Below are 26,776 nucleotides of genomic sequence, written 5' to 3'. Positions count from 1 at the left end.
AGTATCAGTGTTAAACGACACGCAAACGCTTTGGCATGTTCAAAGAGAACTTGTTTATTATAAACAGAAGGCATCAAAAACAAAGCGACGGCTGTCCCTCATTTTCAAAATGATTTACAAATCATCAATCATTTGTATATCTCTAATATGTACAAAACAATTTTTCAAACTCCTGAGAACTAAATAATAAAAAATGAACATGATAAGATAAAAAGCACGTTAACTAAGCGTGAACATCCTCTGCTTAATGTTCTGGCCTCATACAAAAATATGTTTATTCCATAGACAAATATCTCCTGCCAGAATATGTACAAAAAATAATATATACCACAACTGGCCACCGTAACACTTGCAAGTGCTACTGTTGTAAATTTCCAGTGAGTTTGCACCATTACAAGTGCTTTCGAACTTGCAACAAATCCAGAAAATACAGTAATATTGGGAAACAAATAACACTTCAGGAATACGCAAGGCAAAAGCGTCGCTGAATGATGAAAGAATAAATATCTGATGCTTTTATGTACGTCCAAAGGCACTATGCTTGTAAATATACTGTATTTTTTTTGTTTAAACATTGGGAGAAAGCTAGAAATGTTACCTTATAACCATACTGCCAACATTCACTCAGTTTTTCTATTTCTATAACTTCATGGTGTTACATCAAACACGCATGCAAGAGTCAAAGTTATTTTGTGTTTAAAATTACTTTTCTGAATGAAATGAGAAAAGGGCTATTAAAATAATGAAAACACTAGACTCAAGAGTCTTTTTAAGAAGAGTCAAGACTATCTTTTTGATCATTAGTGATACAAATAACTACCCCATTATTATAAAAATGAGAAGCAGCCCAATTTGTAAAAAAAAGACACAAAAAAAAAGGATTTTTGTCTTAAACTGAAAACAGACTGTACCACAGCTGTAGCAACACTACCGCTGATTTATGAACAATGAATCCAGGCGTTAGCAACTGCCGTATCTTTTCCAACAGGCATGCAACGTGTGACCATTGAGACTCATGGAGAAAAACAACCTTGCGTGCTTGTGAACAGATGCTCAGCACAACTCTAAGTGAGGTCTGTTTGCAAGAGAGCAGAAAATATTAATTACAAAGTTCGATCTTTGAGGTGAAGCATGCTAGAGGAAGCCCGTGCGGCACATGTCTGCTGCGCACCAGACGGTTTATTCTGGGAAATACGAAGCTCTCGACACAGACATGGGAGGGTATGAGTAGCAAGGGTGGAGAGATGGAGAGAAAAAAAAGAAATCAGCATCAAATTAAAAGGAGTAAAGTAAATTGGCAAAGGCCACAAGGCTTCGGTAAAAACCTCAGGGGCAGACCGTGGTCCTTTTGATCTGTCGTGGCGAACGTCAACCCCCCATCAGCCTATGACAGGTCCTCAGAGCAACCACATAAAGCAGACTCCTTCCATTGCTCTCTAACTTATCCATTAATGAAAAAGACATTTGTCGTAAGAGGGGTGTGTGATGAAACGGCAAAATATAGACAAGCTGGGTTAAAATTAAACTGCATGTGTTGAGTGAAACACACTGAATTTATATGCATACACTGCAAAAAGAAGTTAGCTGATCAGTATTTTTGTCATTTTTTTCAGTAAAAATATTTACACATCTTTAAAGAATTAAATTTAACTAAGACAATTTTTAAATAAAATTATTTTTTAAACATGAACCTAAAAAATGAAATTATGCTTAAAACAAAAATTATAAATCATACACTGTAAAAAATATTGTTGGTTTAACTTAAAAAGTAAGTAACCTGGTTGCATTAAACATGTGAGTTTATTGAATAGAGGAAATTGGTTTAATAAATAGAAACTCAAAATATTATTATATCTGAACCACATAAAAATGTGATAAATCATGATAATAGCTCAATTTGGCATGTTTCACTGTCTTCACAAATAAAACACACAATTACCCAATATGCTTACAAAATCTTTTAATAATATTTGAATAAAGGTTGTCGATTCTCAAAAATGTTCATTGTATTAACTCAAATGTTTAATTTTAATAAACTAAAAATTAAGGCAACCAGGTAACTTACTTTTTCAAATATTTTTTTTTACAATGTAATAATAACTACAATTTAAACTTTCTTCCAAAACGTAAAATTTTGAAGATACTTCGTCATATCGCGCAATTTTGATTATCAAAAAATGCCTTATTTTAAATATAGTTATATTTATCATAACATAATACAAATAGATAAGAAGCTAAATTAGAACAGTACATATTGAATTTATTCATTGGCATTTTTTCTTGTTTGAAATTGCTTCCACTGAACACCAAAAGTACATTTTTGAATATTCTTTTCAATACGATGCATTTTCTTGAGAAGCAAAAGTAGCATAAACATAATAAAGATATTTATATTTATTACAATATAATATTAAATATATGACATTAATTATTACAGTACATATTATGCCACTGGCTTTTCATGGTTTTAAACCAAATAAAAAATAAAATAGATTTATGCCTAAAACAATATTAACAATATCTAATATGAACACCAAATGTATTGGAATATTTTTGCTTCTCAAGAAAATGTATCTTATTGTAGACATTTTCCCTAAAAAGCTAGACCAAAATACTGATTAAAAAATAAAAGAAAATTCCCTGCAGTCAAACATAAGACTCAAAACTTTCATGTGACTCTTCATGTGATGTTTTGCTCCTACACTGGAGAAGTCATGTACATACATAATTAATAATAATGAAAAAAAGTCAAAGGAAAGAACCAAGAATACTCTGCACCTGGTTTTAAAGCTAACAGTCATGTGCAATGTGGTAACTGGAATGGTTACGCACACAGTGTAGCTTAATTTTAGCAGACTTGTTTTCTTTGTGTAAATCCACCCTGTGATCATAAACCATGTAAACCTCTCCCTTTACATCCTGAAGTCACAGCAGTCCACCAAACGAAAACCATCCAGAACATATCTGCAGTATATTACAGCCGTTTGCTACGCGTAAAACGTGAGGATGAATTCGTAAACCGAACTTGGAGAATACATAAAATACATTTTAAACATACAATTTATCGCACTCTGCTGAGTTAAATAGCACTCTCTCCACTGACTTTTAAATTATTGTTGTCCAGTAAATGTTCCCCTGCCTTTTCAAACATACCATTCCCTGCGTGAAATCACAGATCCGTCCACGTGAGATACGTAGTCGCTGTCTGTGCCGTTGTCGTAGCACTCGTCCTGCAGGTAAGGGGAGCCGTTGTGTAGAGGCGGCCCGCTGGGGTTCACGTTATGATGGTTGTGGTGGTCGGAGTAATACGTGCCCTCTCTCTTAAGGCTGAGATTGTCACTCCAGGCCTCCATGTCTTTGTGGTCATTGGGATAATCGGGATAGATAATGTCTCCTTCCGGTTTAGGCTTCAAGTCCTGGCTGCCATTGCCTGAGTCGTCTCCGTACACATCATGAAGCTCATGGGGCTGAAGTACATCCAGTTGAGACTCTTTCTGCATGTCTGATGGGCCGATGTACTGCTTGGTGTAATAGTCTCCTCTGAATGTTCGCCGTTGACGCATGTAGAAAGCTCCCGCTAGTGCCATCAGCAACACCAGGATCAGGATCCCACCGACAGCACCGCCCACAATAGTGCCCAGACTGCTGCCCGGAGGAGAGGCCTGCGTCGGAGAGGTGAAGTGGGCACGCTGATTGATAGGAGCTGTGATGGTTAAGCTGGTGTCAGGCAGGATGGACTTGGTGGTGGTGGTGGTGGGGGCTGCAGTGGTCGGTGGCGGCTCTGAGAGGGCGAACATTAAATCACAGACAAATAAATAGATTGTTAGAGGCAAGTTTTTGACTGACAGGCTGCTATTAAATGTATACAAATAAGTCAATTTAGCTGTGAAATAAAATGACTATAAAACAGCTAGAATTAATTTTCTTTGTGAAGAAAAATGGAGGAAATTTGTGGAGCTAGAGAATTATGAATCATATTAAATTATACACACACACACTGTTCTTAAACAGGTTAGGTAGTAAGACTTTTTAAAAATGTTTTAAAAAAAGTATCTTCTGCTCACCTAGGTTGCATTTATTTGATCCAAAATACAGCAAAACAGTATTATTGTGAAATATTTTTTCAATTTAAAATAACTTTTCTATTTGAATATATTTGAAAATGCTATTTAGTTCAGGGATTCAAAGCTGAATTTTCAGCATCATTACTCCAGTCTTCAGTGTCACATGATCCTTCAGAAATCATTCTAATATGCTGATTTGCTGCTCAAGAAACCTTTTTTATTATCAATTTTGAAAACAGTTTTCAACAATTTTGAATAGAAAGGACAAAAGAACAGTATTTATCTGATATATAAAGCTTTTGCAACATTATAAATGCCAATACTGTCACCTGATCAATTTAATGCATCCTTGATGAACAAATGTATTCATTTATTAAGTTCTTCCCCCCAAAAAAATCGTTTTATATATATATCGTTTTATATATATCTTGTTTTGGTTCTGTTGGTGTTACATATTGATGGTTACATTTATAGTAAGTCAGCTGGATTGACTGTATCTAGTTTCTTCATAATTTTGTACTGTCCTATATATATATATATATATATAGTCCCAACTTTTTTGGCATAATGTATGTATGTATGTATGTATAAACCCATAAACCTCAATTTTTTTTATTTATGCTTACCAGAACACTAGTTTTAAAATTATGTTTGGTATTGACAAGCCGATATTAAAACGTATACGATTTTCTCTGAATAGATAAACAAATATGATAAATTCTCAGTTAAGTCCAAGGAAAAAGTGCTTTAGAGGCAGGTGGTGATTTAAAGGTTGTCTTTCAAGATAAAAGGACATAAATTGCAATCACAAAGAGGAGAAACAAAATCCTTGTGATGTAACGGGAGGTTCAGGCACCAAAAGGCACAATCATTTCAATTTGGAGGCCTGTGGAAGTACTGTAAGAATGGACAAGATTTAAAGACTAGTACATCGAGATGTTTTGGGTACAATAAAAAGGGAGAGGATGTTAAAAATGTTGCTCTTTTGGCTGGTATGAATGTGGAACTATTTGGTGTATTCATTTCCTGTACGTCAGCTAGGGACAACATTCATTTTAAGAGTCTCACTCTAAGCCAAGTTCCTGATTTTCACTATATCATTTAGTTTTTCTCAGTCTTCCCTACATCCATGTTTGTGCACCACTGAAGTCAAAAAACCTGCATCCACAATATTTGGATTATGATTTGACCACAAGAGCTCCATCCTAGATGGGCAGCTTTGGTCCTGGAGAGTTTAGCTCCAATTCTATATACAAATACACCTGAACCAACTAATCAAGGGCTTCAGGATTACTAGAAAGCCACAGGCAGATGAGATTTTATCAGGGTTGGAGATAAACTCTGCAGGACAGTGGCCCTCCAGGACCTGAGCTACATGATAAAGTTTCCTCATGTTTTGCTGCCTGAGGAAGAGACATTTATGTGGTAAAAAGCACAATTGCATACTTCTCATTGAATCAAAACTGCTGCGAGTTTGATCCAACTTTATTTACGTCATAGCCAAACCCTCACAGGCCAAATGTAGACCCTTCTGGCACAATCTGACAGCTGTTTTCTTTTCTTTTTTTGTTAAAAATGATTCAGGAATTCACCTATTCAGTAACAGGAAATACAGACTCAGTGAATACACACAATGAATCAACACAGTCACAAACAAAGAAAAGCTGTTCCAGAATTTACCAGGATGCACTGTAACAAGTTTAGTAAAAATAAAATACAAATAAAAAAACATCCAAGAAGGTAGATAAAGTCAAATAAATAAATAAATCACTACCAATAAATAGAGTGCTGTGGGAACAACATCATTTTACAGGCCAGCCTGGAAGATTTGAAGTCATCCCCCTGGTTCCCTCAACAAAAACCCAACAGGATCTTTCCAATAGCTTTTGGACGATTGCAGAAAGTAAGTTGTGACCAGCATAAGTTTATGATTCTTACACGTTTTGTTCATCAAGATAATTTACACAAATTATCAGAATGTTTATAATTTTAAAGGGGTCATGAACTGAGAAATCACATTTTCCTTGAGCTTCTAACATAAGAGATATCCTGTAAGTTTCAGAACTGAAAACTTCCTTGAAAACAACTTTTATTGTAACCAAGCCCAGAGAATGACTCATTGTGGAATGTGCCCATTGTGGAGAGCATACCTCATCGCTAAAACTTTGGCCCTGCCCACTAGCGTGTTAGTGAGATGACGAAGACACAAGAGCAACAATGCAGGATCACTGGACTAAAAATAACATTACCTTCCAAAGGATCCTAATGCTAGGAATGCTGTTTTTTTTTCTTCAACAATGTAAATGTCTCAGTTCAGCATTATTTATTTGTATGTGGTACATTTTACTGTAGGTTCTTTGGTAAATCAGTCGCGATTTCAGCGCAATACACTTTTACAGTATGGACTTGCACAGTAATGACATAACATGTAAGTAACTGTTTTAATTTTAATGCCTGATCTGTGACCAGTGATTTCTGATATGTAATGATTCATGTATAGTCAGATATACTTTGTCTATGTGCCAGTAAATCAAACCAGTGGCTAAAGGGTCAACTTCACATTGTTTCTCTTAGTAGGATGAAACTGTGATTAAATTACGGTATATATAGAAAGTGATCAAAGAACGCTCCCTTTGCAATCGCTAGAGCTGTCAAGTTTATCAGTGACTGAGTTCTGGAGTAAATAAAAGGGGTCCAATCTCTTATTTACATCATATTTGCACTGTTATTGAAACATTCGTTAGTGTCCAGAAATCAATGCAATGAAGAGATTACTGCATTCATGTACTCAACATGTGATCGGCCACAGATCTCACACTGCAACCTTTCATGCCACGATCGACTTTTCAATACATAGCACCTTAAAAGAAAGTGTGGTATTACTGATGTATTTTGTGTCATAGAATAAAAAATGAAAATATGTTCTTGTGTTAACCACATACCTTATTTCAGGCATTAAAAGCTCATTCAAAAACAAAAAAAACATTGAGTTTTTAATAGGGGTGACCCTGAATAGTCGAAGATTCGATGCATCGATATGCGGTGCTGATTTCGACCACCGATCTCACGGTCGAATCTTCGCAGGTGTTAAGCAGGCGCGGAGCGGTGCTTCATGTCCAGTGTGCGACCCCTTTAAGGGCGCTGGGCCGCGCCTTTAAAATTCACCCTGTGCTACAAGTTCGTGCAGCTCTTCTGTCGGAAGTCGATTCAAAATTGAGCTTGCACGTATATAATGTGCGCATCTGGTGTGAGATCCTGAGACACGGCGCTGATCTTCGTGTGCGGTGTGCCTTTAGGCACAATCGGCTTAGGAACATGCATGTAAACGCACTCAAAGTTCTCTTTTCCTCTCTAGGTAGGTAATTTTTTTTAGGTTTAGTTTTAATAGTAGACTAGTATCGTGCCCCTCCCAACCCATTCACACACACATAGATGATTCGACTATCGGTCGACCATAGAAAGATTCTACAATTCTGATTCAAATGTGTAAATCCTTAGTCGAGGACACCCCTAGTTTTTAACAATGGAAGTGGAAATGCTTATATCTGGGTTTTAGAACTCATTCCTGCAGCACTATATTATTAAATGTAATCAAATATTTATTTTACCAATTATATTTGTGTGTTAACTTAACATTTTAATAGTAAACTCTGCCAGTCAATTATTTCACGCACTATGGAGATCTATGTGTGGTGCACGAAAAACAGTGTTTGTCAACCATGCCATTTTTATCCAGCTTCACCGAGTCAGCAACTTGGTATCTTGTTTATCCCTCAATGCCTCACTTGAGTAAATAACTGTGTGGTTACATATAAATGGTGTGTATTTCAAGAGGGAAGAGCAAATGTCAGGACAATTTATCACCGAGGGATCCTTATTCAAACTTCAGCCCCTCATGGACTAAACATCATCACTTGTGTATGTGTGGACCTGAAAGGTTACAAGAAACTCACCTAGTACCAAGATGCGTACATCCTGAAAGTTCAGCCCAAAATCGTTCTGAACTTCACACCTGTATTGTCCAGAGTCGCTCAACTTTAAAGGACGAGTAAACAGAAGGCTGCCATTAGATGTGTCCACACCTGCAGGCATTGGTGCGTCCAGCCTGGGGAGTGACAAAAGACAGATTATCAGTTTAGAGCTTGTTGACAACACGTTTTGCAGCAGGAAGACACCCTGAAGCAACCTTTGCAGGCCCCAATATACTTTCAGCAACAAACAAAATCAGGCCAAAATGAAGTTCGCCAACAGTTTGCCAAAGCATACTTTCTAGAAAAGTATCACCATCGACATCGAACAACCATTGGTCTGTGGTCTTTTGACGTGGAAATCTTCTCTGGCTCATTTCTTCTGTTGAGTCTGTCGAGGTCAGACGTGAGTATAAACATGAAATAGAGCTTTTTTTAAAGCAGCTTGCTTTAAAGTAGTCTACTGTATATAAATAAATAAATGTGCCTTGACTGGAGCGCTGAATTGCAGCACTTGTGCGGACATTGGATGCTTTCTTAACTGCTGTTTTCTTGCTGCTTTAATTTTTGTTGTGTATTTATTTGGTTATTGAGGAAAGTGCGTAGCACATATTTTACATATTCATTTAAACACCACTCTTAGCAGTGTGGACTGTTCACTAACAGTATACTTAAAGGTATTTTGAATTTCTCTTTACCCCTAAGCAAAATGCAAAAAATAACTGTGCTGTGAGCTTATCAGGGTCTTAATACTAATTAACAACCATTGGTAGATTTTACCATTGAATTGACATGTCTTATAAGATAAGAGGTAGCATGCTGTAGTGTAGATGAGAGCACAGACCTGGTCCAGAGGTACAGAAGAGGAGGTGGGTTGGCACTGGCTCCACAATCCAGCTGTACATTTTTTTGTCCCACGTACCATGCGTCCTTTTGACCCATCACCATAACATCTGGAGCAACTGTAACATAATTTAAATCATTGTTGCATGAAATTAAAAGGCAGAACATGAACATCACCTTGCAATAATAATATATAGTGCTTAGCAAAATTTGTTTTTAGGGCTGGGTTTCTATATATACTATATATACACAAATAAAGATATTTTAAATGAAATCTAAGATATTTCTGTTTAACGACACAAAAATTACAATTGAGCATAATACCATTCTCACGCTTTAGACCTGAGTCCCAGAAACAGCAAGCGGACACATGATTGGCTAACTCAATTACACAAAACCTCAGGATACTGGCTTAGCTGTGGCTGAGAAAATAAACTGACATGTAATATTGAGAGATGATTCAGGAGTGACATAGCCTTGAGATTCAACCCCAGCAGTCTATATAACAACAACATGATCAAATTCTTATCAACACGGGCAGTGTTCTACTTTCTTATTGAACAATGTAAACCAAAGTTGCCTGTTTAAAAACTACATTGGGGAAAATGTATCTAAATCAGACATTTTCATCTTTTTCAGTAAAATATATAAACATTTATAAAATGTAAAACAAATTTACTTGAGAAGAAGAATTGCATAAGATGTTAAGACTTATATATAAGTAAATACTGTAGATCTTGCTTTAAATGTAGTTTCCTTGCTGTAATATCAAATAGTGTTGCTCTTATTTTAAGCATAGATATCACTACATTTGTGTAAGATTTATGTTTCAAACAAGAGCAGCTTTAAGTAAATATATTGTGTCTTAAGTATATATTAGATATTGTTACTGGAAGTCGAAATTTTGCATGGTCAGCTCTGTCTATGATTAAACCATTAGTATTAATACATGTATGAGGTTGTAAAGCTCAAAAGTAGTTCTCACTTTTAAACACTTTGGAAGGCAATTTGTGATTTATTGAGTACTAAAGCCTCCCTCTGTCAGTATGAACTCTCCCACTTGTATTTCCGCTCCTGTTGCTGCCCTTGCTGCGCTCAGATCAATATTTCATAAAGCGCCTCCATTAAGCTGCACGCCGTACAAACAGACAGCAGCCAAAAGAAAGCACATTGAGGATTAAGGCTTTAAGATAACTCCTATTGAAAATGGCAAAAATGTGCTATCAGTGCTCTTTCTAACATACAGAAAACCTGTGGAACTCTTAAAAATACACAACAAGAGTAAAGTTATTCTACAGTGAGAGAATAACTCACAAAACACATTGAGCCGGTAGGGAATGCGGAAATCTTTGGACAGGGCTGGGTGACGAACAACGCAGCTGAGGGACCGGCCAAATGCATCCTGGGTGGGGGCCAATATGTAGTCTACAAAAGTGGTGGTAGTGCCTTCAGGCTCCGTCTGCGAGACGACTGATGTCTGGCCCGGCAGGTCTGATTCCCAGAACACCTCTGCCGCTGGGCGACCCCTTTCAGCTGTACATGTCGCCACCCGTGTTTCACCATCTCCAGCCCGCAGAGACGAGGAGCCGGGAGACACATAGACCTTTGGTTCCACTAAAGGGAAAAATAAGAAAGAGGTTAAACAAAACTTAACGATAAACACATCCATTTTTTTTTTTTACTTTTGTTTAGCAAAGACTAATTAAATTAATTAAAAGTGACAGTGATAACCTTTATAATGTTACACAAATGTCTTTTAAATGTTTCCATGAAAATTGTAATCATCACAACTAATTTCCACATTTATAATAATAAATGTTTCTTGATTAGAATGATTTCTGAAGGATCATGATTTTCAGTGTGACACTGAAAACTTGAGTAATGATGCTGCAAATTCAGATTTGTCATCACAGGAATGAATTACATTATAAAATACACTATACTGCCAAAAGCATTGAGACACCACTCAAAATCATTGAATTTAGGTCAACTAAAGGTGCATAAAATACCAAGGGATACCAAGACATTTTGGACAATTTCATGCTCCCAACTTTGTGGGAACCGTTTGGGGATGGCCCCTTCCTGCTCCATCATGACTGTGGAGTGCTCACCAGTGCACAAAGCAAGGTCCATAAAGACACGAATGAGCAAGTTTGGTGTGGAGGAACTTTACTTCAACCCGATAGAACACCTTTGGAATGAATCAGAGCAGAGACTGCGAGCCAGGCCTTCTCGTCCAACATCAGTGCCTGACCTCACAAATGCGCTTCTATCAGAAAATTCCCATACACACACTCCTAAACCTTGTGGAAAGCCTTCTCAGAAGAGTTAAAGCAGTTATAGCTTCTAAGGGTGGGCCAATACCATATTAAACCCTACAGATTAAATATTTTAAATTGTAATAATTTCACAATATTACTGTTTTTATTGTACTTTTGGTCAAATAAATGCAGCCTTAGTGAACATAAAATACATTATAAAAAAGCCTTACCAACCCTAAACTTTCGAACGAAACCGCATAAAAAGTACATGTGAAAGAAAATAAATAAAAATCAATTTTTATTATGTATTACAGTACTTGACTACAAGATTACTCTAAATGTACACCCCTCAAGAAAACATAAAATAAATAATGAGAATATGGAAGGGTCAGGAAGAACTGTAGGAAATGTGTTACTGATACTAAACCTACAATGATATACAACAAGATGAATAAATAAAGAAGGGGGGGAAAAGTCATGTATAGGATGGAGGCCCTTTGTACTCTCAGAATTGATTGATAACCCCAAACCCACAAATTCGCATTAAAAATGGATGATCTGAAATTACTGAGTGCTGAGGTAGGAGTAGCACAACATCCCTGAGTGCATCTGAGTGGCTTCTGTCTCTACGGAAAAGTGGCATATTAGTGTTTTAATATCACTGAGAGTCTACATGGATTTACAGAGAACAAAAAGAAAGACATAGTGTATTACAGCTGAATCAATCATTGTGAAATGTTTTGTAGCCATGATTTGTTCAGCTGCCCTGACTAATAAAACCCCACACTTGTTGATTTAAAATGACTGACTTTTTATTTCTGAAATAACATTAGACCACTCACCTCAAAGGTTGCATTCACACTACAAGCCAGTATCCAATTTCGATTGTCTGCTCAAATTCAGCTTTTTTATTTTGAGGATGTTCCCAGGACCACATAAATGTGACCCATATAACTTGTCTAGCAACACACACACATATAACACTTACCCTGCTATGTTTATAAGATACTCAATGTGATTTCATATTTTATTATTACATTAAACTATTTTATTTAAATTATTTTTTTAAATGTATTATTATTTTATTTAAACTCGGTTTATTTAAACTTATCTTATTTAAATGCATCAGGATTAACATTACAATGACAACATAACAGTGACATGCCCTTTAAAATAGTCATAATAGCTATATACTGCAAATGTGTCTTTTTTTTTAAACAAACAGTCAGACCAAAATGTATTCAGACATCTTCAACATTTTCTCCCATTACCACAGTTTATTCGCTATAGTTTAGAAAATAGTGATAAAATATGACAAGAACTAAACAAGTTAAACTGACAGAGCAAATTCATCTTGATAATGTCAGATAATTTTGATGGAGAGGTACGTAATGGATTACAATCAACCAATCAGCTCTTACATTTAAGTACACCATTAGATAATACCAATTTAGGTCAACCAGTAACCAAGCAATGATTAATTTTGTTCAATCTGTGGTGTAAAAGGTCACATCAGCAATTAAAGCTACACTGTGTGATATTTTCCCCCATCTAGCGGTGAAAAGGTATATGACCATCCAGTGAATATTAGTTTCTGTTCCTCTCAATTCTGATTTCGTTTTAACTCCTACGGTGGCCGATTTAGTCCAAGATTAACATGGCAATCCCCCTCTTCACATTCGACACGGTGTCATTGAGTGTTAAACCGCGAAAGGCAAAGCTTGAATTTATGGTTATGTCCTTCTTTGGCTAATGTACTTTCAAGATGGAGGGGCAACATGGCGACCGGCATTCGAACCCCCTCACCCGTATTTTCAATGGCATATTATAAACTTACGAGAATACTTTATTACTTGAAAGAAGTAAATATACATTAATGAGCACATATATTTTTGAAAGAACTAAGTGTTTTTAGCTAAGAATAAACTAAAAAAGTTACACAGTGTATAGCTTTAAAGAAAAAACACTTAAGCGAAACATGGTCAGGCCAAAGTTTAACAATTTTACTGGTTGTATACACAGTATAAAGAATGTTTGGGTATAACATGTCACAGTTTACTTTATTTTGCTATCCCAACTTACATAAATTAAATATAGTGTCCTGCATCCATTATTATATCTGGTGCCTGACTCGTTTTTGATTTGACTGTATGAATTTATATATTTTTGTTTTATTATATATATTAAATAATTTTATTTTGAATAAAAATTGTTTTTTAATCGACAAATTATTAAAATGATAATATATAACAGATTAGAATAACTACTGTATATATTAATTAAAGGGTTACTTCAGCGATTAGCATATGGCTTTGTATCAGTAGAAACCCTGGAGTATATTCAAATGATTGTGCTTCCCCTCCTCATATCCCCCTGAGAGAAGAGATTTATGCATTTTATTTCAGAAAAACTTCCTCCGATGATGCAAATATCGTCAATTTGAAGAAAATCATTCTAATATGCTGATTTACTGCTCAAAGAAACATGTATTATTATTATCAATGTTGAAAACAGTTGCTGCTGCTTAATATTTTGTGGAAACCTTGACACAATCTTTTAGGATTCTTTGATGAATAGAAAGTTCAAATGATTTATTTATTTTTGAAATAGTTGTTTCTAATGAAAAAAGATGTCCTTGCTGAATAAAAGTATTAAAGTGTGAAAATGTTGTATTGTACTGAATGAAAATCGGCATTAAATGCTGTTTGTGCTTTGGCCGACAGTTTTGTGAACGCAGCCTTAATACCCTTTATTAATAAAAACTTGTGAATCCTATTTTAATTTGTCCTTTTCCCTATTTCCTTTCTTCATCACTCTCTAGAGAATTGCAACAGCTTGGCTCTTAAGAAACAGTTTTACCATGTGGGCAAGGAACGTCAACTTAATTCAACATGCACAGCCGTCTGCTCCACACACCTGTTCTACTCTGTTTACAGGCCGGTCCTGTATACAAGAAATTGAAATAACCCCACAGACCCCTAATGCTAAATTTAGCCCTGCGGCACCTGAGCGGGGGGAACCATAGTGCATCCCTGAGCACTGACATCTGAGTGCCAAGATCAGACCCACCCTGCATTCATCCAACCTGAACCCTATGCCATCTGCATCACGCTGGAGCTCTGCTGACTCAGAGCTTGCAGGGGCATCTTGGCAACTCATTCACACCCAACCCTCCTGATAGAAGAAATAAAGAGCCAGCTGATCTGATGGCACAGGTTGTGGGTGGGTGAAGGCCCTGGAGAGGGCCAGGGTATTGATTTATCATCAGACCAGGCAGAATTTAGGGTTGGGTCACCATCTCCTACATAAATCCAGACCCGAAACATTCCTGTTCTGGGTTGCAGACTACGACTGCCGCCAAAACTGTTCCTCAAATAATTTCTGTCATTATAATGGAGTGCAAGTGAATGCGAAGTAATTGTGTTAAAAAAAGGAAGAGAATGAATTGTGGGTACAAATTACACCACTAGCTTGTGTGCCATATTTGATGCGGTTTACTGTAAAAATTCACACAGTCCAGCGATGATTCACCACTGTTAAATTTACAGGAATAGGAATGGCGCCTTCAAGATTGTGTGCAAAAACACACAAGCTCGAAGCAGTTGATTGGCCAGTGACATTTATAGTTTTAGGGTTTTGAGTAAATTTCCCCTTTTCCTTTGAAAGTGCCATGGAAAAATACGGCTTTGCTTTAACGTCTGAATCTGTAATGCCATTACAGCCTGGATTGAAAAAATTTAAACTTTTGTTTACCACTTACAATAAGGAAAAGACTCGCTTCTGTGCTTTATGTTTTGCAGGAACACAGGACATAAACAGCGCCCCACAATATAATATAGAACAAGGAATGTATTATCATGCCAGTGTATGACAGATATTTTTGTCATCTTTTAAGCATTTGACAACACTTCATTTCACTCAAACAGAAAAGGGTCTATTTTGAAGGGTGTTTTCCACCCCTTTCTATAATTACAACACACAAAAATAAGCCATTCCAACACAAGTTTCTAGATTAAACTTCCCTATAATTAAAGTCTTGTTTTCAACACAGAATTTTTGTAATGTTAATCTTTGACGTGCCTTGCATAAATAAATGCATTTATTTATGCTTTGCTATTGCTTAAACTTTTTGTGTCTTAAAACCAATAAACAAAACTGGGATGGATGGATGGATGATTCACCTGAAATAATTCACAAGTATTATGCAATTATACAATGTATAAACACTTAGATCACAAAGATGTACTTACCCATAATGTCCACAGTTGTAGATGCCTGCATGTTTCCAAGTTGGAAGGTGACCACTTTACAAGTGTAGGTGCCAATGTCTGCAAAACTCATGCCCTCCAGGACAATGGATACATCTTGCATCGAAGGTTTGAGGAAGTGCACTCTTTTGCTGTACTCCTCAGCTATGGAGGTCCCGTACTGGGGGTTGAAGACGGCTAAAGTGATGGTGCCAGAGGGCAGCCGGCGTTCCCAGGAACTCTGAGTCAGGCTAAGGTCTGTGCTGACCTCTACCCTACAGGTCAAAGTAACGTTTTTCCCGAGCACTGCCGTTACCTGCTCAGGAACCACCACCTTGTTGGCCCACACACCTGGAGAGATACAGATCATTAGGAATAATGATACAGGAAATAGATCAACAATAATCATTTTTAAACGACTTTTGATTTAGCTCATCACAATATTTACTGTCTAGCTGATGGAGGAAAAGAGTCACTGAAAAATCCCCACCACAGACGGACAATCTGTTTGGAACAAACACAGACAAGTGGAGTTCTGGCAAGTTCTGGCATGAAACTCAAGATGGCGCCGGCTGAAGCAATCAAATTGTTTTTCTACATAGCTCAGCTAATTGGTTGCCGTTGCATCAGTGACCAATGAGCTGCGGCTTAACATTCAAATACTGGTAGCGTTTGCTGTTAGCAGTCTGTAGTGCGCTTTCAGAAATCCTCCACCTTCCCCAGCTCAACCTGTATAGATCTGCGACGGTAGGTTATTTCATCTATGTTACATGTGCTGCAGCAGCAGCATGTCTTACATGCTCACAGCAATGTATGTGAATGTATTAGCAGTAGTAAGCCTCTGAATCGACATTATCAACAACTTCGACAATAAAAAATGGTGACAAATACTTTTGCTCTCATATGAGCTATTTGAGGGGCCTGCAATAACACGGTTTGACCAGTGGGGTGTTGTAGCACAATACACGAGACAAAACTAAAATGTGGGAATGGTTAACATGACTGCAACAAAAAAAATGCTGTCATGTATGGCCACCAACTCTCGCTTATGTAAATTCAATTGACACTCTTCTCACACCACACATCCATTTTCTCATGCAGTGAAAGATACATTGCAAGAAATAGAATAGAAAACATATAAACCTATAAAAACGGATAGAAAACAAAGTCTCATTTTTAAATTCTGTCAATTTTATTGTGGTATTGAAACAATACATGTGGTTTTGGCACTCTTAAATGTTGCGTGACAGATCGCTATAACACCTCAGGTCTAGCGGCATGTGAATCTATTTTCTTTTCCTATTTTCTTCTATTACAGCAGAAAGTAAATATGAATGAACATAAAAATAAGTTGAAAGATACCGTACAACATACTAAAATTAATCCATCTCTAATGTAATCACTTAATCAGAGTTTCAACCGCAGAAAGACATCAATAAAACAGCTTGCAAACAATATGTCACAAAATGTTACATTTACCTCAGGAATGCCATTCAATGACCATGAACTCGATTGTCAGTAAAAAAAAAAAAAAAAACTTTAGATGGAAAAAATTTCACAAAATATACACTATAGTACATATTTTTACTCTTATTAAAAACGTATTACAATTCCCAGACTTAATAAAACAAAGTACCTCTCATTGTAACAGTTGGACTATTGATGACTTCTGATGAGGAAAGAAAACCTGAAGGAGTTTAAAAATATATCTTCAAAAGCTGAAGGTATTTCCTTGTTTTATTTATTAGTTAAAATATGAATGACTCAATATTTTAAATCATTGCAAAACTGTAATAATCGATTAAAGCCTACTGATTAACCAGTGAAATAATCAACGATTAGCAATTAATCATCATTCCCACAATAAATAGATGATTCGATTATCAAAATAATCATTTGTTGCAGCCCTAATTTCCATATCTATTACCATGCCCATGGCACAGAGTTGACAGAACTGTTGTATACATAATGCAAAAGCAGTTTAGAAGCATCTCACAGAAACCTCTTTATATTATACTGTGAATCACTTTAAAATGTTATATGCACTTAAACGGTTCCATCTGTCTAATCTTGCTGACATCACTTCTATCAGGAGAACCTTTGAAAGGTCATAACTGAAGTACAGTAGTAGGAGATCCAGTAAGGCAGATAATGAGGGCTCGTGTTTTCCCCAGCCTTAATTACGCCCCATGCGGGAGGCCTTCCTTCTCAACTGCAGCAGACTGGGAGCGCTGTGCCACACAGCCCGTGCTTCACATTCATAATGAGCACCATACAGACCCCCGCGTCACGCTGCGGGACGCTCTGACTGTCCTCTCCGTTAACCGTCTGAGCACCTTGCCCAATAAAAGCCGCTGGAACAAGATGAAAAACACCAGCAGCCAATTTGGGAGTTCTTTTACTCTTTAATGGGTCTCTTTAATCTGCATCTGTGCCCTTTGCATGTTTATTTGAACACACTGGAGTTATTTGCTGAGACATGTAAACATGATATTCTGGTGAGCTGGCAGTTAACATTACAATGGTAGTGATTGATTTAAAAAAGGTGTTGGGAAGAGGAGTCCATCAGATCAGGGATAGATGCAATCGTACTAAATCGTGCAAGTGAACCGCTATTGATAACGTATGATTAGACAAAACTATGTTTATGTGTCCTCACTTACTTTCCCGACAAAGCTTGACTGATACACTGTAAGCAGAGAAAATGTATACTTTATCTCGATTCTGCTGGATTCCCATATTCTGTAGAACATTTGCAGTATATTTGTTGCTTGTAGATGTGCTTTTATGTGCTCACTAGGGTGTAATGATACCCTCACATCACAATTCGATACATATCACAATACTGAACACACAATACACTATTATTGCGATAGATCAAGACATAAGATAAAAGGTTAACATTTTTTTTTTTTTTTTACTGTTGATTAAAATGCTTAATTTGGTATTACTATTGGGGGGTGGAAAGAATATGCTAGGACATGGTGCTGGTAATTTTAACACAATGCACTGGACAATGGTGACACCAGAATAAAGATATCCATGATTCTGAAGCTGAAATAATACAGAATTATTTTAGACGAATATGCTGTCACTGACTAGATATAAAATAATGTAGGCCACTTTTTACTGGTAAATAAGATTCCACAAATATCCCCATTGCATTATTATACATTACAGTATATTCAACATTACATATAGTAGTACTTACACTAAAACAGTAATAACAGCTACTGCTTTGATTAAACAAGTGTACCACGGTTTGGACCCAAATAATATAATCCAGTGGGGTCAGGGGGAGAACTCGAACTCGGGTTCAGACCAGGCAACCGAACCAAGTGTAAAATCACCCTTAAATATTGACAAAATTCACATTTTACTTTTTTCTTATGGTAAAAAATTAAAGGGATACTTCACGCTTTTTCATATTAAACTGTTATTCCCTCAACTAAAAGGAGTTGATCCCTAAAACATCCCTCTCTCGGCTCATTGCGTGCACTTAATCGCTCTGACATGCGGTGACGATCTGATAGCATTTAGCTTAGCCCACTAAGCCCAGTTCATCCACTATGGTACCAAACAGAGATCAAGTTAGAAGTGACCAAACACCTCCACGTTTTCCCTATTTAAATACAGTTACACGAATAGTTGAACAATCAAGTATGGTGACATAAAATAAAACGTGGTGCTTTTCTAAGTGGATTAAAAAGGAGAACTATAATGCATGACTGAATAGCACTCCTAAAAGAGTACTTCGACTCGGCGCAGTAAAACGTTCCGGCTGAAAAATCCTCCCTCACATCTCCCCCCTCCCTCTCTCATTTCTGTCAATAGGGGGGAGGGGGAGATGAGAGGGAATATGTTTCAACCGGGACTTTTTACTGTGCCGAGTCGAAGTACTCTCAGAAGTGCTATTCCGTCATACATTATAGTTCTCCTTTTTAATTCGCTTCATAGTGAATGAACTGGGCTTAGTGGGCTAAGCTAAATGCTATCAGATCGTCACCGCGTGTCAGAGCGATTAAATGCACGCGCTCAGACGAGAGAGGTATGGATCAACTCGTTTTTGTAAAGGGAATAACATGAAAAATATTTAATATGAAAAAGCGCTGAAGTATTCCTTTAAAAAGAGCAAAAATATTGATGACTCATATACTTCACTCCACAGTTGTTTTTGTCCAATTATATGCCTCTACAAAAAAAATGTAAAAACTAAGATTTTAAAATATCATTACAATTTAAAATAAAAGCTTTCTATTTTAACAAAAGAACAGTATTTATTTGAATTTGTTTATAACAATGTAAAATGATTTAATGTCACCAATTTAATGCTTGCTTATATAATAAAAATACAATACATATGAAATAATTAATATAATTAATACAATATACATATAAAACAATGAATATAATATAATATAATATAATATAATATAATATAATATAATATAATATAATATAATATAATATAATATAATATAATATAATATAATATAATATAATATAATATTTAAAGGTTCAATAGGCCATAGCTTTTTCATGTCAGGCATTACAGGGATACAAAGATACACTAGAAGAGTGTGATTTGGAAATCATATGACTTCTGCACCATTTCACAATTTTCATGACAGCGCAGTCCTTAAATTGAGGAATATTTTAGTTAAACAAAACTTTAACTCGGTTGAAAGCATTTGTATCATGCTGTTGATTATCATGGAGAATAATTTTCACTCAAAAAGTTTGCAAAAAGAAACTGCATGCACAACAATGAAAGTCAAAAAGAAAAGTGTACAGGAGGGTTTAAAAACAGAAATGTGAAGATTTTACATGAATTTACTTCCATTAAAAATGTATATATTTGAGCTGCACAGCTGTCTCTAGTGGATTCACTTATGGTGATGCATTAATGAAGTACTTCTTGTTTGCTTTATGTAAACAGTGCTTTAGTTACACTTCTATTCCATGGGCTTCCCTATATCCTTGTACTTGTAAGAAGCAAAAGTTGAAAAATTAGAAGTAATCACAAAACAATATTGGATCTTTTATGTTCCATATAAAAGAGAGAAAGTCATGCAGGGTTGAAACAATATAAGGGTGATTAAAAAATGAAGTTTAAATTTTGTGTGTACTATCCCTTTAACGGTCCATTTTGGTTAGTAAACAACAGCACACTACAGCTTAGCCTCATGCGAGAAATCATGGTGTTCTGAAAACAAAACAAATGAACACGTTTCCATGAAGATCACTGGAAGACAGAAAAAATTATAGGCTACAGAATGGGAGCTGTGCAAAACATATTCTGAGAGAAACACAGAGCAGTGAAAATAAAAATCTCCTCAGTCATTAAAGCCCACAAACTGCTGCATTTCAGATGGAAAAATTGTTAATTGAGACACTAAGCTTTCCTCTTACGGCAGTTAATGTTGCTTGTACAAATGACTCCGCTAAGAACTATGCATACCATCAAAACACAAGGTAAAACCCATACTATTTAAAATACATAGAATGGGTATACGAGACCATGTCATAAAAAGTGGGTCTATGGAGGCACCAACTAGCGGCTGATATTTTGAAAACTTGGCAACTGCATACTAGTGGTAAACCTCTGCTATTATATCTTGCCTGTATGGGTGCAGGCTTTCTCTCTCCCTGTTCCCCTACCCACCCTGTAATTGCAAGAATACCACCACACATACACACACACACACACACACACACACACTCACACAAAGACAGAGAGGAGGGTGTGTGTGTGTGTGTGAGTGTGAGTGTGAGTGTGAGAGAGAGAGAGAGAGAGAGAGAGAGAGAGAGAGAGAGAGAGAGAGAGAGAGAGAGAGAATACTGCAATCTGGCTGACTGCTTGAACATCAATTTTGCTGAGACCAGAGGATCACCCATTTCAATTCACACTGAGATCGTTAAAGAGTCATTTACGTCAATCAGCAAACGGAGAGCAGGGTGCGCCACCATGACCCAGGGGGACTGTTCTGTTAAAGGGACTGTTCACCTACAACTGAAAAATTCACCCTCATTTCAGTCCTAACCTGTTTGACTTTCTTCTGTGGACTGTTTATACATACAAAGAATGTCGGTGAGGTTTAATATTGACTTTCATTGTATGGACAAAAACATCATGTAAAACAACATATTTTGTCTTCAGCAGATGAAACAATTATTCAGGTTTGGAACGAAATGAGAGATTAAATTATACTTGTTGTGAGCAACACCTTTAAAGGTACACTACTTGTACCTTAACTTGAAGACTCATCATACATTTAAAAAAAAAAAAAAGTAGTTCTGGCTACAAGCGTTTTTTTTTTTTTTCATTAACCGCTAAAGTGCCAAATTTTACATAGCTTTGCTCCAATGAACACTTGATTATTGTATAAAGTACTAGGGATGTGGAAAACTACACAGCTACATGTATTAAAACGTTACTCAGGAAGCCATATATAAATAGGGTTAGGAAATTTCACACAACATGTCTTTTGTTCAAAAACTCTAATGCAATGCTAATGGAGCAATGAGAGAGACAGCAGCAAGGAACAGCAAGGAGAGACAAAAGTGCCACAGAGGTTTGTATGTCTATAAAGAACAACATTTAGACTAAATGCAAGCACGGCCCATTGACATGTAATCAAGCAATAGACTATTACAAAACTGTAGTTACTAATTTTCTTACAATTGACTGTGTGCATTAGTAGTAGTAGTAGCACCATCTACTAATAAAACACTAAATAAACTAGCAAGCCGGCAGGCAGTGATTCTTAACCAGGAAGCTACAGCAAACTGCCAAGGAGGCCACAGGATGACTTAAGAGTACATTGGGGTGTAACGGTTCTCAGGAAGAAAGAAAAAAACCCCGAACCATACCGTTCTCCACCCACAGTTTGGCATGCATTCGTACCATGGTTAATCTCAAATCTGATGATGTATCTATACTATGGTGTGTGGAAAAAAGCTGTCCAATGAATTGTTAGTATATGTAAATCTGTTGCTGACATTACAGTTTCACTGTTTGGTGTGTTGCAGTTCAGCAAAGGAGACACGCCACTGATAGAGCCGCTGTCTGCATCGTACAAACCTCCTGTCTATTCTGGCTTCCCAATATTACAACAGCGATGGTCACAAAGAGTGGACAAAACAGTCACTCTTTGTAAATTTTGTTCAATGCAAGTGTCGTATCAAGTGCAGGTGTGACAAAAACAGCACACATTGCCTTCTGTGTTTAAACAGGCATTCAGTGCTAATTCAGTGCTGTAGGGCTCAACAATAAGGACTGACCAATGGCCCGGGACCAACATGAATGTTGCTCGGGACAGTGAAAGTTTCAGAGCCTTTCTGCATCTTCACAAAGTTCACAAGTTTATCATTTGCTTGTGTTTTTAAAGCTACACTGTGTAACTTTTTTAATTTATTCTTAGCTAAAAACACTTAGTTCTTTCAAAAATATATGTGCTCATTAATGTATATTTACTTCTTTCAAGTAATAAAGTATTCTCTTAAGTTTATAATATGCCATTGAAGATACATACGGGTGACATACATACAGTAGTTTTCAGACACAGAAAGTGAATAAGGTAATCAAAGTAAAATTACACTGCATATAATCTTCACTGTATAAGTGAATGCCAAATGCCGAATACCGGTCGCCATGTTGCCCCTCCATCTTGAAAGTACATTAGCCAAAGAGGGACATACCCATAAATTCAAGGTTTGCCTTTCGTGTTTTAACACTCAATGGCACCGTGTCGAATGTGAAGAGGGGGATTGCCATGTTAATCTTGGACTAAATCGGCCACCGTAGGAGTTCAAACAAAATCAGAATTGAGAGGAACAGAAACTATTATTCACTGGATGGTCATATACCTTTATACTGCTAGATGGGGGAAAATATCACACAGTGTAGCTTTAAGCCTTGCCAATATTCTAGCAGAGAGAGTTGGCTATATAGTCTAAGTGAGCATAAACAGTCAAGTAAGACAACATGTGAACAGTATCAGTATACTGGATCCGTGCATTGTTTTGAAGTGACATCAATCTAATATTTCTTCTGCTGACAAAGAAATCACTCACTGCTCTTGACTGAATACATTTTGTAAGTTTAATAAGGAGTCATCTTTAATTTATACAGTGAAGATTATATGCAGTGTCATTTTACTTTGATTACCTTATTCAATTCCTGTGCCTGAAAACTACTGTTTTGATTATATTTATATATTTGATCTATTGTATTTTTTGTGCTCTTGCTTGTAGTTTGATTTTGTTCTTATTTTACTTTATTTTTTATTTGAAAGTAGGCCTGTCACGATAACAAATTTAGCTGGACGATAAATTGACCTGGAAATTGTTGCGATAAACAATAATATTGTCGTTCTGAGACCATTTTCATTTAAAATAATGATAATGGCATAAAAATGCAGGTACACCTTTTCAAAGATCAATAAACTTTAATTTCTAAAGACTATTTAACACTAAAAATGGAAAACATTTTAAATAACCACAATAAATGAACAAAACAACCAAAAACAATAAAAGCATGGACTCTCAGTCTGTTTAAAAAATGCATTTAAGTACCAAAAACAATAAATAAAATGGATGAAAACCGCAACGGATGATTGTGTTTTAGGTGCATATTAGGGGCGGTTCACAAAACCCTCGGTTCGGTTCGTATCACGGTTTTAGGGTCACGGTTTTCCGTTCTGTACGGTTCTTGTTTTTTTTTATCCAGAAATGTACTTCTTCAGCATATGATAAATTAATTATCCAACATTTAGGATACAGTATTACATTTTTTTTTATATCATAGCCTAATCATGCACAAGCTAGTCTCTTGATGACATGCTTTTCATTTATTTGGCAAAAAAGGAGAATGTGTATTGCAATCTCTACAGGAATTTATGTGCCTTTTTAGCACACAAAGATTGAACTGAAGAATTAACTTGCGTTTATCAAACTTCAGTGTAGCTTTAAGCCTCGTTTATACATGACACGTCCGCTCGAGCGTGAGGGTGCGTGCGGCAAAAATGACGTGGACCCCATTTCACTTGGCATTGTGCACGTCAAATTTCATAACTTTGCATGTGGCTCCGCAACTGAAGAGCCATGAGTTCCAGACGAATCTGCTGGCCAAGAATGACACGCCGCACATCACGCCGCACCCGGTCTGCGCGCCGAGTATAAACACCTCCCCAAACGGACGAGGCGCACGCAGTCAACGAGAGAGACGAGGAAAACTAAAAACCATGCAGATGACAATTATCGCGGCCGGAAAAATTATCGAGCTCATTTTTTTTATCGTGCGATTAATTGATTTATCGGCTATCGCAACAGGCCTATTTGAAATTTTCCCCCTGAAAATCCGAACCTTACCGAAACAGTGACCCTAAAACCCTTGAGTACCTGTGAGTACTTTGAACCATTAAACCCCTAATTAATATATTAAAATAATATACTATAAAATAGATTGCTAATTAAATGTAGAAAAATATATTTAAAAATAGAATCTAAAATGAATAGCTTGAGTGAATTATTTTAATATATTAAAGGGATAGTTCACCCAAAATTGTATTATTTCCATATTAGTGCCTGCACGGATTGGTCGAATGAGGCATCTATGTAAATATATCTATGATCACGTGTTTTTGACCTTCTTCGACGGAAGTAATGGCGCTGGGGAATGCTAGATAAGATTCGTCTGATTAAGGTAAACACATTAGGGGTTGCACTGACTTGTCGACTAATCGACTAGTCGACTTTAATGCTCTGCCATGACATTTTAAGCTTGACGTCGACTAGTCGTTGGTCTATAGAGGGCACAACAGGATAAACAATTTCCGCAGGCTCTGTTTTGAACAGTTAAAAATGACAAATAAATGCATACCCTGAGAGCTCTCCACAAGACATGTTTGATTATACCATCTGGATGTTCAAAACTGATCGGGAGAATGCACACGTATTGTATACGTGAGTTAATCATCGCACTAAATTAATGCGTGCTGCATTCCAAGGCACACACATAGCCAATCGCACATCACGCGGAGATCGCACGCGCCTCACACAAAACCATTCAGTAGCGCAAAAATGTATTGTCAACACTGTTCTGTGATTTATCAATAAAATAGCGTAGAAACTGAAAAGTTCTAGCATATATTATTTCTTGATAACTAAAACTCACAGCTTCACTATTAGTAGAGATGCTGTCAGGTAGAATGAATTCACACACAATCACTCACTAATGCATTCATATACATGTAATCTTTATTGTGCTACTTTATCTGTATCTTATTCAGAACGAGCAGAAATCTGTAAGAAACATAACAAACATAAAACTAAAGAACTGATACAAAAGCTGTTATGTAGGACAAATAACCTTATGGCCAGTGCTGTGTCATATGCCACCTCTGCAAAAAAAAAAAAAAACCTGTGCTCGCGTCTCAGCTCGAGGTTCAGGCTTATTTGTTTATTAATGACATCATCAGCGACTAGTCGACGTCGACTCGACTTTCATCACATAAATGTCGAATTAAAAAAATTGGAAGTCGTTCAACCCCTAAAACACAACACAAATACTGTTCGGTTTCTCACAGAAACAGATCGTTTTGAGTCTTAAGACGTCCATGTGTCGCCACGAGCCGCAGGGTTTAACATGGATTCATATATCGATGTGTTTTTTACTCTCATAGAAATACACCCCGCTCATGCATTATAAGAGCTACGGTTGGAGTTTAAAAAAGAAATTGTGTTCTACTGAAGAAACAAACACACCTACATCTTGGATGCCCGGGGGGTAAGCAGATAAGCATCCAATATTCATTTTTGGGTGAACTAATCCTTTAATACTGCCAGTTTCTGTTAAAATGCTTTAAAAACACAAGCAGATTTATCATATTCCAGCAGACATAAAATACATTATCTTTATCTATACCCATAGAGGGGATAGATTGTGAATATTATATTGTGAATATCCTGAATATTGTGTTGGACATTAAAGGGGGACCTTCAAGTGCGTAGCAGTGTTTCTACAAATCAGGAAAAAAAGTAGACAAATGGTAATGCAGTGGATATATATATTGGGTTATTGTTTGGGTTATTGTAATATATATATATATATATATATATTGTTCAAGGCTACAAGGTTTCCAGCCATTTAAATGTCAAACCCTTTCTACAAAATGAAAAGAAAAAAATGTTTTTTAAGTGAAGTGGGATTCACTTCACGTAAAACGGAGGCTGTTCAGTAAAGCAGTTTTACCAAGAGTTCTAATGAGCAGTTATAATAAATGGAGCTTAACATTTTGCTCGACTATCAACAAAACTTAAGATCAGGAAAACTTCAGATGTGGTCTAACTTTTGATGTCAGGCTTCCACATCAAAACACAGGTAAGAGGAA

At 36.5% G+C, this 26,776-nt stretch overlaps 1 protein-coding gene across 1 annotated transcript in view; it reads right to left on the bottom strand.

The window, feature by feature from the left end:
• The window catches only part of nectin3a (nectin cell adhesion molecule 3a), a 46,112-nt gene continuing 19,336 nt past the window's right edge, over positions 1–26,776 (bottom strand). The window contains exons 2-6 of the mRNA XM_067451050.1: positions 15,387–15,734; positions 10,190–10,489; positions 8,877–8,994; positions 8,018–8,169; positions 1–3,781 (exon numbers count right to left, since the gene is read on the bottom strand). Coding sequence (XP_067307151.1) covers positions 3,144–3,781; positions 8,018–8,169; positions 8,877–8,994; positions 10,190–10,489; positions 15,387–15,734 — 1,556 coding nt within the window. The 3' untranslated portion in view covers positions 1–3,143. The remainder of the gene's footprint in view (positions 3,782–8,017; positions 8,170–8,876; positions 8,995–10,189; positions 10,490–15,386; positions 15,735–26,776) is intronic.

The sequence above is a fragment of the Pseudorasbora parva genome, chromosome 8, assembly GCF_024679245.1.
Source record: "Pseudorasbora parva isolate DD20220531a chromosome 8, ASM2467924v1, whole genome shotgun sequence".
Classification (NCBI taxonomy): domain Eukaryota; kingdom Metazoa; phylum Chordata; class Actinopteri; order Cypriniformes; family Gobionidae; genus Pseudorasbora; species Pseudorasbora parva.
This window is presented reverse-complemented; position numbering and strand designations above follow the sequence as displayed.